The sequence below is a fragment of the Protopterus annectens genome, chromosome 11.part0 (genome assembly GCF_019279795.1).
Source record: "Protopterus annectens isolate FY-2018-M chromosome 11.part0, PAN1.0, whole genome shotgun sequence".
NCBI lineage: Eukaryota > Metazoa > Chordata > Ceratodontiformes > Protopteridae > Protopterus > Protopterus annectens.
The window spans coordinates 1,493,504,307-1,493,520,326 of NC_056745.1; the positions used below are offsets into that span (position 1 = coordinate 1,493,504,307).

The 16,020-nt window shown below is 41.8% G+C and overlaps 1 protein-coding gene across 1 annotated transcript in view; it reads left to right on the plus strand.

Moving 5' to 3' along the window:
- The window catches only part of PLXNB2 (plexin B2), a gene marked incomplete in the record, with an annotated part of 671,705 nt that overhangs the window by 543,895 nt on the left and 111,790 nt on the right, over window positions 1–16,020 (plus strand). Inside the window, 2 exon segments of the mRNA XM_044087338.1 lie at window positions 9,512–9,668; window positions 11,499–11,599. Of these exon segments, the coding sequence (XP_043943273.1) occupies window positions 9,512–9,668; window positions 11,499–11,599 (258 nt within the window).

Sequence of the window (16,020 nt, forward strand, 5' to 3'; positions counted from 1 at the left end):
ACAGGATATATCCTTTCAGCTCAGAATAACGCAGAATGGATTGCAGTTCTTTCTAAGCATTGTACAGTCGATGCCTGTGTGGTCTCTCTGCCCCAGCACAAGTCAGAGACATCTTGGTGCCAGTCAGCAGACAATCTGTGAATTAGGATGAGGAATGAGACCATTTTCTTTTCTACCTGTGTGGGATTAAAACTGAACCATCTGCCTGCCATGTCCCAGTTTCAGCTCTGTCTAATTGACCCGTCAGTGAAAAGGATGGCGGTGCACTCTGATTCTGGAATCGTGAAGTCCACGGAGAACACTGTTACTGCCGTTTCCTTGTAACCTGCTGCAGTTTTGATGCATTCAGTACCATGGAAAGGGGCAGCGCACACACATGAATGGTAGGACTAATTACCGATGACATGTTTCAACGAAACTGAAACGACCGAGCACACTTTCACGAAAGTCTGCTTAAAAAAAAAAAGACAGGAGTTAAAAAAGATAACAGTAATCACGTTTTATAGATTTAAATATATATATATATATATATATATATATATATATATATATATATATATATATATATATACACACACATATAAATACATACACACACAGCATCTATCACCTCTTCACCGTTTGTTAGCTCATTACTCAGAGGAAGGGGGCCTCCCACATACAGAGATGAGAGACCAACTATCCAGTGATCCCACCTGCTCAGTACCTCCTTGCCAAGTCTCCCAGCAGACAGACCTGATGGGATTCTACGATAATGAGACGGTCCTGCATAACTCTGTGAGAGGGCATTCTTACAATTGTCTAACATGGCAAACCATCAGTAAGGGCAGATGGATTCTGAATGTGTTGTCATGTAGCTGTGATCTGTGATGATCTCCATCAGTAACAAGTTCTTTATTAGATCATTAGTTCACAAAGTCCCCCCCATTGGTAAGGCACTAGGTAGGGTCTGCCTCTTGATTGTAATGTGGCAGGTGGGGGAGCCTCCTCTGCTAAATTTCAGTAGCTTCATCAGGACCTACAACTTCCTATGTTCACATGCACCAGCCCTGGCATCAGTGGACAGTAATGGCTGCCCACCGGTGGCATCTGGGGACAATAATGTCTGCCCACTGGTGGCATCTGTGGACAATAATGGCTGCGCACTGGTGGCATCTGTGAACAATAATGGCTGTGCATTGGTGGCATCGGTGGACAATAATTGCTATGCACTGTTCCATGTCTGTGCTTGAGAACCACAAAGAAGATTCTGCCAGTTCATCCAGTTGGCATCAGTTTAAGAAAGGATGGGTTTGTTTCTTTTGTGCCATCTGACTCCCAAGTGCTTGACTAAAGTAAAACCATGCTGACACAGGCTTTGTAGGAGAAGAGTCTTATTTGTTTCTGTCTCTCCTTGATCAGCTCTTGGTAAGTCTTTAAAAGATTCCCTTCAAGTGGTCCTTCCCTGAGCTTTGCCATGGTTGCAGGCACTAGGAGGTAGTATTAAGTGTTCCCTTCACAGAGGATGCCCATGAGAGGTGGGTACTGTCCATTACTGGTCCCTTTGTAGAGGATTCTCTTCAGAACTGAATATAAAATGATTCTCTCTCTAGAGATCTATATCTTACAGTGCTCACCATTCTTACCCATGGAGGGGGTCCAAGAGGTACTGGATTTGGCATTTTGTGTGAAAAATCTGAGGTGATTTGAGGTTGCACGCTTTGCTTTTTAGAACTAATATTGAGCACTCTTCACTGCTGCGTTGGGTCATTTTCTAGTGATGGTGCTTCTGGGGATCGTGAGGTGCCATTGGTTGCAGTGTCTTTGTCTTTAAAGATCTTTTTCCAGTGATGGACACAACTAGTCTTAAGTGCTAGACTCTGCCAAGTGATTCAGTTACTGTTTTATGTCAAATAGCCCTTAGGATACCACAAGCTAGCATGGGATGACTGGGAATGAGCATGGGATGACTGGGAATGAGAGGCTTACACCAGCCTGCCCTTCCTGGGGGGGGGTGTTGGTGGTCCCATTTATTTGATGTCTCCTGTGTAAGTGGAGTCTTGTGCACAACCATTGCCTTTAGAAATTGGGAGATGTGGGCTTGATTATGCACTGCTGAATGGTAACCCTCAAGGGTGGGGGGTGGTGTAACATGTACATGTGAGTAGATGATACGACACCCTCATAATGTTCCAGATGGAACATCACCTAGCAGGGGTGGTGGTGGGGAATAAAAGGGCAGTGTTATCAGCTTGATTGCTGTCAGGTACAAAGACAGAAAAAATCTATTTAAAAAAACATGAATAAATGTGATTGTGATTTGTTTTTATTTTTATTTTACTTTTGGTTTTGATTTTTGTTTCTGGACTCTGAGCATAATGATGTTTTTGCTTACCAAGTTATTTTACGGCTATCATTTTGGATAAATTGCCTTGGTATTCAACCAGCTTTCTTGGCACTCCTTGGAGCTCTTGAGCATTTTAAGCACCTCTGCCTTACTGTGTTGTTACTGCTTGAGGGGACTTAGCTTCAAGACTGTGTGGGGTTATGTGGTTCCTGGGCTTCAGACTGTGCGGGGTTATGTAGTTCCTTGGCTTCAGATTGTGCGGGGTTGTGTGGTTCCTTAGCTTCAGACTGTGCGGGGTTATTTGGTCGGATGACTTGAAATTGCTGAGCCCTGGTGCTGCTATTGATCGTATTTTACTGTCCTGTTTGGACATTTTGATTATAACCTGGCAAGCTCTGCTTGGGCCCACCATTATGAAATGTTTTGTATTGGGTGGTGGTATTTGAACAGTGTGCACATCCTCATTTTAATAATTTAATAGTGGATATTATGTTTTTTTGGTTATATTTGAATTTTTAGACTGCTGAAAACATTCTTGTTTTGATTGTATGTGGCTATATTAGTGTGTGTGCGTATGTATGTATATATATGTGTGTGTGTGTGTGTGTATGTATGTAATATATATATATATGTATATATATATATATATATATATATATATATATATATGTATAGACATACATATGGGTCTACTTCATATGATCGACAAACTTTTCAGAGAGACCAAAACACCTAAAGCTCAAAACACCAAAAAATATTTTGGTCAAAACTCATCACATCGACACATGACATTCAAAGCATTATTTCAAAGATACATGTGGATAGTTAAAGCAGAAATGACAATATTTATCTAAATAATGAGGGGGGGCTACACCCCCCTATCTATTTATTCTAACTCCAGGGTCACGCTACAGTGCGGAAAGGGCATAATGCTTTGAATGTCATGTGTCGATGTTATGAGTTTCGACCAAATGAGGTTTAGGTGTTTTGGTCTCTCTGAAAAGTTTGTCGATCATATGAAGTAGACCCACATATATATATACACACACACACACACACACACACACACACACACACACACAGTTTTGTATTTTAGTAGTATTTTTTCTTTAGTAATGCTGCAACATTTATAATGTTACTTTCTTATATTTTACTGTTTGTTTTTTTTATAATTTTTGATTTTTGGATTGTGCTTATTTTGAAGAAGTGCTTAACAGGTTGTTACTGTTCTGTCAGCACTGAGATTTCCAGTCAGATATGCATTGCTTTACTTTTCACTTCTAAACTTCTCAAAAATACTATGGCCACAGACTCTTGAGTCCTAGCTTGATGTGGGTCACATGAGATTAAGAATAATTTTGTCTTTTTTTTTTGGGGGGGGGGTGGGTACTTGTGTTATACCATATGACCCCAAAAGGTAGATGATCATTGTTTATGGGCAATTTACCAGTCACCAAGGGTGTATATAACATTTAGCTTTTACATAGTAATCATACATGCTTTAATTAATCATACATTAATTAATAATGTTCTGTTCATTTGATGCAGTATTCATCACATTAGGTAGTCTGCATCTGGCTGACTTGTATGTCTGGTCCGCAGACAAAAGTTTAGACAGTATTGCAAGCTGTGTGTGACATCGCCAACATTCAGCATACTGCAAGCTGTGTGTGACATCACCAACATTCAGCATACATTCAACGTAAATGGACATCTGGTATAAAGCGGACATCAGCACACACTAACCTCAGAACTTTTCTGCCTCCTGCTCAGTCAGCTGCACAGGATGTTCAGTTGCCAGATCGGTAATGATTACTTCATTCAGATAAGTGCCCCATTGTTTTTTTTTCCTTTCATTATTCTTAGTTTTATTATTATTATTATTATTATTATTTTACATTTGTTGACCGGGCTAGTCTAACTGGATACATGTCCATTTTCAGTAGAGGCCCGAGGAGAAAAGCTCCACTGTAACAGTCTACGGTAACACACTAAGAAAAAAAAATATATACAAGAGGATAACTAAACTACTAAGCAGGAGTTAGCAACTAATTAGCATACAAAACAACAGAAAAGCAATTAGTGAATCAAAAATACACAGCAACAACAGCAGTATTTAAATACAGAATTGAAATTTTTTTTTTTTTTTTTTTTTTAGTGTTACTGTGTATGGTGTAGTGAGTTCATGTCAACTAGAAGGGCAAGTGTCAGTATGGAAGACAAAGTCCACATAAAGACACCCACGAGCTTTGCCTCTTCTGCTTAGGCTCAAACCACGACCACACTGCTTTTGCTATCTGCAAATCATTTATCCCCAAGACCCTTAGAAGCCATCCAACTTCACTCAAGCTATACTTAGGGAACCAACGCCTTAAGTGTCTCACACAGGAAATGGAAAGGACACTGGATCCTCCAGAGGAGCAGAGTACAAAAAGGCCAAGAAACCTCAGCCTGATGTTGTAGCCGTGGCCCTGTCTTCTAGACATCCCTCTTGAGACTGATGTAGGCCCGGAGACTGTCCAGGAGGTGCTGGATGTCCCTTTGGTGGGTACCACAGTAGGTGCCCTGAAGGAGTCTATCAACTTGTCCTTGAGAGAGGGGCAGGCGTCCAATTCGGGCAAAAGGGGGAGAACCATAGCTTGTGTTTTCTGAAGGTCCAGGTGGGATCACCCAAGTTATGTGCATGAGGACATGGAATGTAGGCCAACTCAGGCCTTTTGACCTTCCATCATATGGAAGCTCTAAGGTCTCAGACATACAGAAAAGGTATTATGACCTCTTACAAATGGACTCTCCATCCCCCTCTGCTATTTCACCAGTTTTGCCTGCCTTCTTGGATGTGTTTACTGCTGCTTCAAAGTGTCCAGATGCCTAACCCCTAGCTCCCAAGCATCCAGATAGGTTTTATAAGGTGCCTGAAGACTCATATTGCTACCTTTCACTTACCTTTTGCCCTCTGATAGAGAGCAAGGTCATGGAGAGACTAGGGAGAAAGGTTTACACCTCTGCCACTCTGGCCTTTCGGGCAATCAGTTACCAGACCCATATGGCCAAATACTCCTTAGCACTCCTGTCAGATGTTTAGAAGCTCATTTCAGAACTCTGACTCCCCTGCCAAGGCTAAATTGGCAGCCATCCTAAATTCCTCTTCACAATGGACTAGGCACTCAATAAGTGCAGTTACGACGCAACAGATTCCTCAGCCAGTGCGACTGCCTCTGGTTCAGTTCTTAGGAGATATTCCTGGCTTAGGTTACAGTTTTTACCAAATGACTTCAAAGCCAAATTGATGGATGCTGCCCTAGGTAATAAAGCTCTTTTTAGTAGCTCAGCTGCAGAATTATTCAAATCCCTACAGGAAAAGGGAAAGGAGCTTCAGGACCTTAAGCATATTTTTGTTTCCCCTGTGCCTGCGTTCCAATGGAACTACCCTGCAAAGACCGCTTTTATTCGAAAACCTTTCTTGTCTACTACTTCTAAATCTAAGAGTGGCCCCAGGAAACAGACATCATCCACATCTTCCACTTCAGCCTCTAAACAGCCCTTTCAACCTCACTCTTAACTAGGCAACCTGTGACTGTGACCAGGGCCATCCACTCCCTGTCCCTTCACCTATCCCAATCTATTGCTGTTTGGAGTCTGATCACCCAGGACTCTTGGTTCCTGTCATTTATTGAGAAAGGATATTTCATGGTGTGGGAAGATTATCCCTCCTTCAGAGGCATTTTACAGCCACCCAAGGAACAAATGCATCTCTTCCCTCAGATCATCTCAAACCTTCTTGTGCAGATTACAGTCAAAGAGGTGCCTACCTCTCAATGAGGGACGGGTTTTACTCCAGGATGATTTTAGTCCCCAGGAAGGATGGCACCTGGAAGACCCATCCTGGACCTTCCCACCTTCCTGAAAGTTCCCTTCTTCTGAATGCTGACCATGCCATCTCTTCTGCCTCTTATTTTCCCCTCAAGCATTCATGGTATCATTAGATATCAAAGATGCTTATCTTGACATCCCTATCTCATGCTTTTTTCAGGAAATGTTTGCATTTTTCTGTTGCTTCATTGCATTTTCAGTTCTGTGCTTTGCCCTTTGGTCTATCAATGGCACTAAGGGTCTTCACAAAATGTTTGGCTCTTGTCATAGCTTTTTGCAGACTGCAGGGAATTCAAATCTTCCTTTAGTTAGATGACGTCCTAATCCAAGGCCAGTCTTCATTTCAACTCCATCAGGCTCTCACGTTCACTGTCTCCCTTCTGGAAAGCCTAGGCTTTTCCATCAACTATCAAAAGTCCTCCCTGACCCCCCTCACAAGACCACATTTCCTGGGGTGCAGGATCCAAGCAAACAGAATGCTGACTTCTCTGCCTTCAGAAAAGGTGCTGTTCCTGACTTCTTACTTCTAGAGCATTCTACCCCTGTCTGCCAGGGACTTTCTGTGCATGTTGGGGTTCATGGCATCTATGATACCAATGATCCCATGGGACAAGCTACACAAGAAAGATTCAAAGGTTCCTAAAGACTGTCTGGATGCAGCACTCGCACCCCTTAGAGTTCATGATTCCACTCCTTCAGTGACCAGGGCCATCCACTCCCCTGTCTAGATTGATGGATCCAACAGCTGACCACAAATCCTGGTCTTCCCCTCCAGCCACCTGTCCCCACTCAGGAACTGTGTACAGATGCCTCAGACATGGGATGGGGTGCCACCTTGCAGTCCTGGAGGGTCAGCGATGTTTGGACTCCCAAGCAAACAAAGGCGCATATCAATGTCAAAGAAATGAGGGCCCTCATTTTTGCCCTACAGATCTTCAAAACCAGTCTAAAGCCTTTGTTGCTGAGATGGTTCACAGACAACACCATAGCCCTTTGGTACATCAACATGCAGGGGGGAATGAAGTTTCTACCTCCTTTGCAGACTAGCCTCCTACATACTTGGGAGTTAGCTTTACAAAGCCAAATTTCATTTCAGGCAGTGTACCTTCCCTCAGCTCAGAACGTGGTTGCAGACTCACTAAGCCTGACCCATGACCCAGTCCCATGAATGGATGCTAAACATGGACGTTGTTTTGGATCTGATCCATCACTGGGGTATGCTTCAAATAGACCTTTTTTCCCCCTGCATGAACAATTTCCAAAATTCTGTGCCAGGGTCCCTTACCCTTTGGTCTGGAAGGTGGATGCTCTATCTATGTCATGGAAGGGGATATTTCTGTATGCATTCCTCCCTTGCCTCTTCTTCAAAAGTGCCTACTGAAAATTCATCAGGACCAACCAAAAATCTTGTTGGTGACTTCCTTTTGGCCAAGGGAGCACTGGTTCCCCCTTCTCCTGCACTTAGCCAGGGACAATCATCACAAGTTAATCCTGCAGGATGTATCTACTCACACAGGGCAGAGGAACATTAATACATCCACAGCTGTCAACTCTCAACCTGACCTTGTGGGTGACAGGATTTTAATCCCCTTCAGACACCTATTTTCAGAAGACATGCTTCAATTCTGCAGGAGGCCAGAAAACCCACTACTAGGAATCCTATGTCTCCAAATGGAAATACTTTTCCATCTGGTGTCGCAAAAAAGACCTTCAACCACTATCTGCGATTGTACTGGTGGTGTTGTCCTATCTGTATGAACTGATGGAGGGCCTCAGTTACTCTTCTGTGAAGGCCCATCTTTCAGACATCTTTGCTTGTCTGCCTGTCTCTCCTCCCTTAGCCTCTAGATTAGAGATTAAACTGTTTGTAAAAGGCATCCTTCATATAAGACCACCAAGGAAACCGGTCCTGCCTCCTTGGAATCTCAGTTTTGTCCTACAGAGGCTTACTTTGGCACCCTCTGAGTCAGCAAGCTCCTCTTCCCTGCAACAATGCACATAGAAAACAGTTCTACTGGTGGCCATTACCTCTGCCAGGAGAGTGTCTGAGCTGCAGGCTCTGATGTTGAATCCCCTTTTTAAATCCTTCCACAGAGGTAGGGTATCTCTACGTACTAACCTCGCATTTATGTCCAGATCAACGAATTGTCCTTTAATTGGTCTATTAACTACCCACCTTTTTTTCTCTTCTCCTCAACCTTCCAGTGAGAGGATCCTGCACACCTTGGATGGCACAGGCAAAGTCGGATGATCCGAACATCTGAACACCTGTTTGTGTCCTACCACCCAGGGGCCCTTGGCTTAACCAGTTTCCAGGCAAACCATGTCTTCCTGGATCTCTAAAGCTATTTCTTTCTGCTACACAGTAAAAGGCAAGAACCCTTCTTCCCCAGTGAGGGCACACTCCACTAGGGCTGTAGCCTCCTCTGGGGCTTTCTTCAAAGACTTAGACACCTGTTCTATCCTGGAGGCAGCTACCTGGTCCTCTGCTCTTACCTTCACCAAACATTATAAATTGGATGTCATCTCCAGGTCCAGAGTGGCATTAGCCTTAGCTATTCTACAAGAGTTTGTAGTGAGAGAGTCTCTGCTCCTCCTCCCTCTAATCCTCCCCAAACATGAGCTTTGGCATTCTCCCTAATGTTGATGAGTACTGCAGAATGATAAGAAGGACATAGAATAGTTGTGTTAAATCTTACCGTAACTATAGATGTCCTTCTCTTCTATATGTTGCAGTGTTGCTTGCCCTGCCTGCCTTCTCCCTGATACTTGCCTGTTTCTTCCTGGTGATGTGTTTCTCACTTTGGCTCAGGCTGGTGCTTGGCGGCATCCAGTTCTGAGGTTGGTAGTGCTGACATCCGCTTTATACCCAATGTCCATTTATGACCGACATACGCTGAACGTTGTGCTGCTTCACACGTACCTCGCAGTAGTGTATAAATGTTTGTATGCGGGCCAGACGTACGAGTCACACAGAGGCAGAACATCTATTGTGATGAATACTGCAACATATAGAAGAGAAGGACATCTACGGTTATGGTAAGATTTTACACATCTGTTCTATATATGCTTATTGAACGCAATGATTGGATTAAACGAAAAGTTGCAAAAGCTTCTTTATTAACATACAAGTCAGAAACACTTTGTTTGCAAAGAGAGACCCAAGTTATTGATGGAATGTTAGAGACAATGTTTGCTACATTAACCAAATTGCTCGTTATGCTAAATAATTTTTTTTCAAGGAAACTGTGCACATTAGTTACAAAGCTAATTAAAACTGCTTAAGTAATTGTTTTTTTTTTTACTTTTTAGACTGTGAATGTATTTATTCAAGGTGATGTAGCAGAAGTGACACCTGTCAAGGTGCTGAACTGTGATACAGTCTCTCAAGTTAAAGAAAAAATAATCGATCAAGTCTACAGAAACGTACCATTCTCACAAAGACCAAAGTCGGAAACAGTGGCACTTGGTAAATGTGATTCAGTCTTGACTGATTTATCCTTGTGTGATAAATGCCCCCATTTCAATGTAAACACCAATTTATTGAGAGTGATAAAGCTGGAATGAATCATGTTTGTTTTAATGGCATTGAATATATTACTTTTCTGATTAAAATCTCATATGCTATGTTTTAAGTTGCTTAGATAAAATTTTTATGAATACTTACTGCTGTGGAGGACAGTGAACATATTTCCGTGTTAGGGATGGTAACAGAATTAAACAAATTCAAACAGAATTAAAACAAACTTTGTTATCCTTCCAATCTTAAAGCTGTTTCAGGGTCAACCGAATGTCACATGGAGTTATAGTGTGAAAACAGGACAAGTTTTTTTTACCCCTAAGTGGAGCACACATCGCTCTTTCCTATTAAAATATACATAGTTTCAGGGTAACTGTTCAACTTTTTTATGATTTTTTAGCCACTTGTTAGTTTTTTCTTACTATAAATAAACCATTAAGATAGTGTGCTTGGTTTCTGCTAGGGTACATATTAAAAACATTTTTTTTCATTTAATAATGTGTTGATTGCTTATCTTCATGCCCTATCTCTGGATTTGCTTTAAAGCAGTGTTTCTCAGCAGTGAGACTATCCTCGAGTGCTTAGGTCTGTTTCTGAGGAAGTTCAGACAAGCCTGAGAAGAGGAATTTTGAGCATAATCTATCTATCACTAATCTATGAACCTAATCTATGAACCATAAGGTGGTCAGTACTGTTGTATCCTCACAGTGCTGGATTTTTCAGTTCCATTGTCATCTGGAGTCATTGCATGTGGAATCTGCACATCCTCCATGTGTCCTGGTGGAGTTTTGCCAGGTGCCCTGGTTTTCTTCCATTCCCAGTAATGTGCAATAGATAAACCGGTTAGCCTGTAATTGCCAGTAGGTGTGCATGCAGTATGAGAGTGTCAGATTGCATATGTGTGCGTCCATCCTGTGATGGATTGGCACCTCATTCGAGAAGATTTATGTCGTACGCCCACTAAAAGCCAGGACAGCCTCCATATCACCACCTTTACCCCATAACAAGCCTGCAGTGGATTAAGCGGGTAATCTGAGAGTAGTAAGTAAATATTTACTGTAGTATGTCTACTTCATTACAAACCTGTAGTAAGCCAAATTATGATTATTTCAGATACATGTGTATATTGAGGCAGGTATCAGTGATTTTTCTGTGCAGGACAGAATTTTTTTTTTTCTTATACGAGGCGGCTTAAATTTTGTTCACTTTAGGGATGGCTCAGGGATCTCTCTGTGGTTTAAGGTGGGGTTCATTGTGATGGTATGAGAATTAGTACTTTAAAGGGTTAATCTAATGAATCTGTTCATTGTGTTTGTATGGCTGTCATTAATATGCGCCTTATTACACAGTTTTTAGAGTTCCTTCTGAAGCCTTGTAGTATTGTACAATTGTAATTCTTGGGACTTATATTTACACAATGCTTAGAAACAAAAAGTGAGTTCAGATAGACTAAAAAGCTGTTTAGAAAGTTAGCATTTCAAAAGCTTGCACACTATAAACCATCAGTTTACCCCACATTGCTTGTTTTTCTTATTTCTGTTTATTTTTTTTAAAGCTGGGTTGTTTTTTCCCATTAAAGCTAATATGTATGGAAAGGCTGTAAATCAGTTATTTTAATGTTTTAAGTCTAAAGATGGTGAGTGCAGGACTAAGGAAATATTCTGTGAAATATAATAAAACATTTTTTTTCATCCATTCAACTGCAAATTAAATGGAAATTAAAGAAAAAAAGGAGACTGAAGCTAAGTGTGTAATATAAATATAACTTTTTTTTCCTAGAGTGGCGTCCAGGTTCTACAGGTCAGATCTTGTCTGATTTGGATTTAACATCGATAACAGAAGGAAGGTCCAAACGACTAAATACCCTAAAACACTACAATGTAAGGCACTTATTTGTGGTGATATATTTTAATGCATGTGTAGGAAGGACAAGAGTCCTAAAATCTGTTGATTAAGCAAGAAAAAAAGGCATGTGATGCATGTTATCTGTTTCTGATTTTCATACGTTGATCAGGGCTGAGATTTACAATTGCCTTTGGAGGTTTGCAGACCTTGTTTTTAAAACGTTAAAAATCTGCATTAGTATGGGAAATTGGAGTGTCTGTGCCACTGTATGAGGTAAGGGTTGGTACGCCCTTGAATAGGTCAGGCATACAGAACCTGCTTTGTATTGGAGGTTGCACTGTACAGTTTATGCAGTGTACGGTGTAGATGCTGAAATTGTCCTGTATCCACCAAAAGTGTGTTTGTTTTCGAATATTCATCATCGTCAACCAAATTCCAAATTGTAAATCCCACCCTGATAAGGTTTACAGCTCTCAGACCTGGCATGCAGTCAAAGTCTGTAGAATAAGAATTACAGCAAGTCTATACTGATGTAAAAGAACTGCAAAATAATTTGTTCATTATTTTGGGGACTGATTTGGACGCTTAATACACAAAACATGAGTTACGAAACTCTGTCAGATGAAGCCAAACAGAATCCCCAAAGCAAATGAGGAGGCTTAATTTAGCATCTTTCAAGATTATACATTAAACTAGCTACAAAAAAGTATAAAGTGCTTCCAATTAAAAGCATATATTAGGATTAGCTGTATTTTAATGTGCATTTCTAAACAGCTGCATATGCATTACTCGTGAATAGATTACATAGCGAAATATGTCACCAGAGTGACTGTCAAGGAAAGTAAAAGTGTTCAGGCACTGTAAACCATCTAGTTATAATATCTTTGTTACAGCAATTTAATTTAAAGTAGTAAGAAATAAATGTAAGGGTCTATTAGTTATTAAGCTGATATTATTTTCAAAAATTATATATTTGTTTTGTAAGGTGAACCCCCCCTGCTATTCTTATCTGTGGGGTGCTGCATTTGATTGCTCTTCCTAGTAAATAATTCTGAGAGATTGTGCCTCTGTGGGGCATTAAGAATACTAGGATGATGTTCTTCATGTTTCACTGTTGCATTTGGGTTATCTGCTTGCAGTAGCCCTCAGTCGGCCTGATTATCAAAGTCTTCGGTCCTGCCTCAGTTGCTGTGTCATCTTCCATGACTTCAGGTAGTCATTGGTATAAAGCATGCAGCCGATGCCATTACATCAGTCTTTCTTGCTGTGCGGTGCCCAAAACAGAAGCAGTTCGCAAGTGCCGGTCAGCCAACTCCTGAAATTTTCATTTTCGAGTTTCAGAACCGAAGTCTTCAACTAAAGCTAAGTACCCCCATTGGGGAAACTTTTTCTTGCTCTAAACCGATGTCCGTAAAAGTTAATAATTGTATTTCTTGTGGAAAACAAATACCTCATAAAGATTTTTCATTCGTACTGTATTCCTTGCCTAGGCCCTGACCACGACGTACCTCGCTGTCAGTTTTGTGCCTTATTTAAACCACGACCTATTCGTCATCTGTATATTTTCGCTTCTAAATATTTTGGTACTCTGTTCAATTATCCAGATATGTCTTCGGTAAGCCACCAGACTACCGACATTCCAAAAAAACGCAAAGATAAAGACAGAGACAGGCCGACTAGGTCCAAAGCTGCTGACGACACTTCTCCTAAGCTAGTCGCCAGTTCACCAGTACTCATTGAGGCGCTTTCGCAGCCCTTGATACCCACTACTTCAGATTCACAGGCCACTTCTGAGACCCATTCGGAGTCCGGTACACCACGAGATGCTTCAACTGTGGAACCTGCGGATGTCTCTACCTTGGATGGTCCGTTTCTGTGTTTTTGTGTTGTTTTATAAGTTTTAGTTTTTATTTTTTGTCTACCTTGGATGGGTCCGAAGCCACTGTGCAGGCTCCTGCTTCTGTGGGTGTATTCAGGCCTACTGGCTTGCATATTAAACCGATGCCATCTTCTTCGAGGCCTAAAGCTCAAACCATGCCTAGGAAACCAACAACCAGACCGCATTGTCAGGCCTGTATGCCTAAAAAACAAATAAGAGTGGCTGAAGATCTTATTACTTTAATCAGGGGAAGCCAACCTTCCCTCTGTAAGAAACCTAGGACTGAAGTTGCTTATGATACTTCTGACCAGGATTCTGAATTTTCGGTTTCCTCTGATGACCAGGATTTACCCTTGTCTACCTGTGAGGATTCTGATGCAGACGACTCTATTCCCTTTGCTTCTCCCCCAGAGGATTTCTCTTTTGGTGAAACCTTGCATACTCTTAGGGAGCGTTTTCACTGGGAAAGCCCGGATTACTCTGATTCTAAAAAGAGGCTTAGAGATTTCTTACTCCAGTCCTGCCCCAACACAGGCCTTTATCTATCCCTCCTGTACTGGACATTGTTGATGATGCTTTTTCGGAATCTAGCTTGGCCCCTGACTCTTTACCTCCTGCTCCCAGAAAACCCGATAGATATTACAGGGTTCCTGATTCTCAAATGTTTCTTTTTAAAAATCCTACTGCGGATCCTGAGACCGTTTCACAGGGACCCAAGGGCATTAAGACTACTGCTGCTAAAAATCCTACCTTCTCTGATAGAGATTCCAGGGCCCTAGGTAGATGGGGTAAGAAGATATACACCTCTGCAACCTTGGCCATCAGGGCCTTAAATTGCAAGTTTCATATGTTAAAGTATCAGCAGCATATTATTGGATTGCTTAAACAGAAAATGATGTTGATTCCTGATTGTACTGAAAATAAGGATTTACAGGATGTAATGCATTCTGCTGAACAGGTTGGTAAACATACTTTGCAATGTGGTTTTGATTCACTAGAGGCATCTTGCAGGTCTGCTGTCACCGGGTCTGTACTTAGAAGGCATGCTTGGCTTAAGGAGCAATATTTGCCAGATCATGTTAAAACAAAATTGCTGGATGCTTCCTTAAATCATGACCGCCTGTTTGGCAACAAAGCAGAAGTTGTTCTTAAAAAGATGGAGGAAAAAGCTAAATCTATGCAAACAGTTAAAGATTTCTTACAAGTGCAGCCTCCAAGATTTAGTAGCCATTGGTCCTCAGAAAATTGGTCCTATCCTGCCTCTTCCAGGCCTTCTCAGTTGAAACCCAGAACCACCAGGACAACCAGGCCTCAGTCCCAGGGTACGCACAGGACTAAGCAGTGGGGAGCTCCCACTTCCAAATCAGGGAGTAGTAAGACTCCCCCCTATGGTAAGCTGTCTCAATGACTTAATTTTAAAACGTCCAAGTACTTCTCAACTGACTGCCCCTTTAGGGGGAAAGATTGCTCTGCAAGCAAAAAACTGGGAACTCATTACCCAGGACAAATGGGTTTTAAATATAGTTTCACAAGGATACAGATTCCACTTCCACATGTTACCAGCCCCAAACGGTTGGCCAGATCTACTCCGAAATCAGTGGGCAGAGGCTCAAAAGCAAGTACTCTCGTAAAATTAGAGGCTATTCAGACTGTACCAGAAGCGAAAAAGGGACAAGATTTCTACTCAAGACTTTTCCTGGTACCCAGAAAAGGCAACTCATGGCACCCTATCCTTTCTATCCTTGACACGTTTTTGGCGCTTCCAAAATTCAAGATGCTAACTCTTTACCAGTTACTTCCTATGCTAGGCAAGGATGCCTGGTTGGCAACACTGGATTTAAAGGAAGCCTACCTGCACATCCCAATCAGGGAATCTTGCAGAAGATCCCTAGGCTTCAAAGCAGGCTGCATGTGCTATCAGTTCTCTGTACTGCCCTTTGGCTTATCTGCTGTGCCCAGGGTATTCACAAAGTGCCTATCTCCAGTCATTGCATTTTGCAGGCAAAGAAATATTCAAATATATCCATACCTGGATGATTGTCTAATTCAGGCAGAAAGACAGAACATACATTTGCATCATCTGGCATTTGTACAAAGGGTGCTAACTTGTCTGGGGTACACCATAAACAAAAACAAATCACAGCTGGTGCCCTGTCAACAAATTATATTCATGGGAGCAAGCTTAAACACAACTTCCCAGGTGGCTTTCCTCACACCAGAGAAACAAATTCAATTGACAACTTACTTCAAACTAGTGGCCACAAAAACCCTGCTATCTGCAAGGCAAATTCTGCAAGCTTTGGGGTTCATGGCCTCGTGCATTCTACTAATTCCATATGCAAGACTGCATATGAGGAAGCTACAATGGTATCTAAAAAGCCTATGGTGTCAACATTCTCCGGATCTAGAAGCAATGATTCTTGTCATACCTTGCCTACAGTTAGAATTCCTTTGGTGGGCAGAGGCCTGCCACCAAAACGAGGGACTACCATTCTCTCTACCCCCTGCCACCCAAGCCCTAACAACAGATGCATCAGACTATGCATGGGGGGGCTCACGTGGCAGTGAGGTGCATTC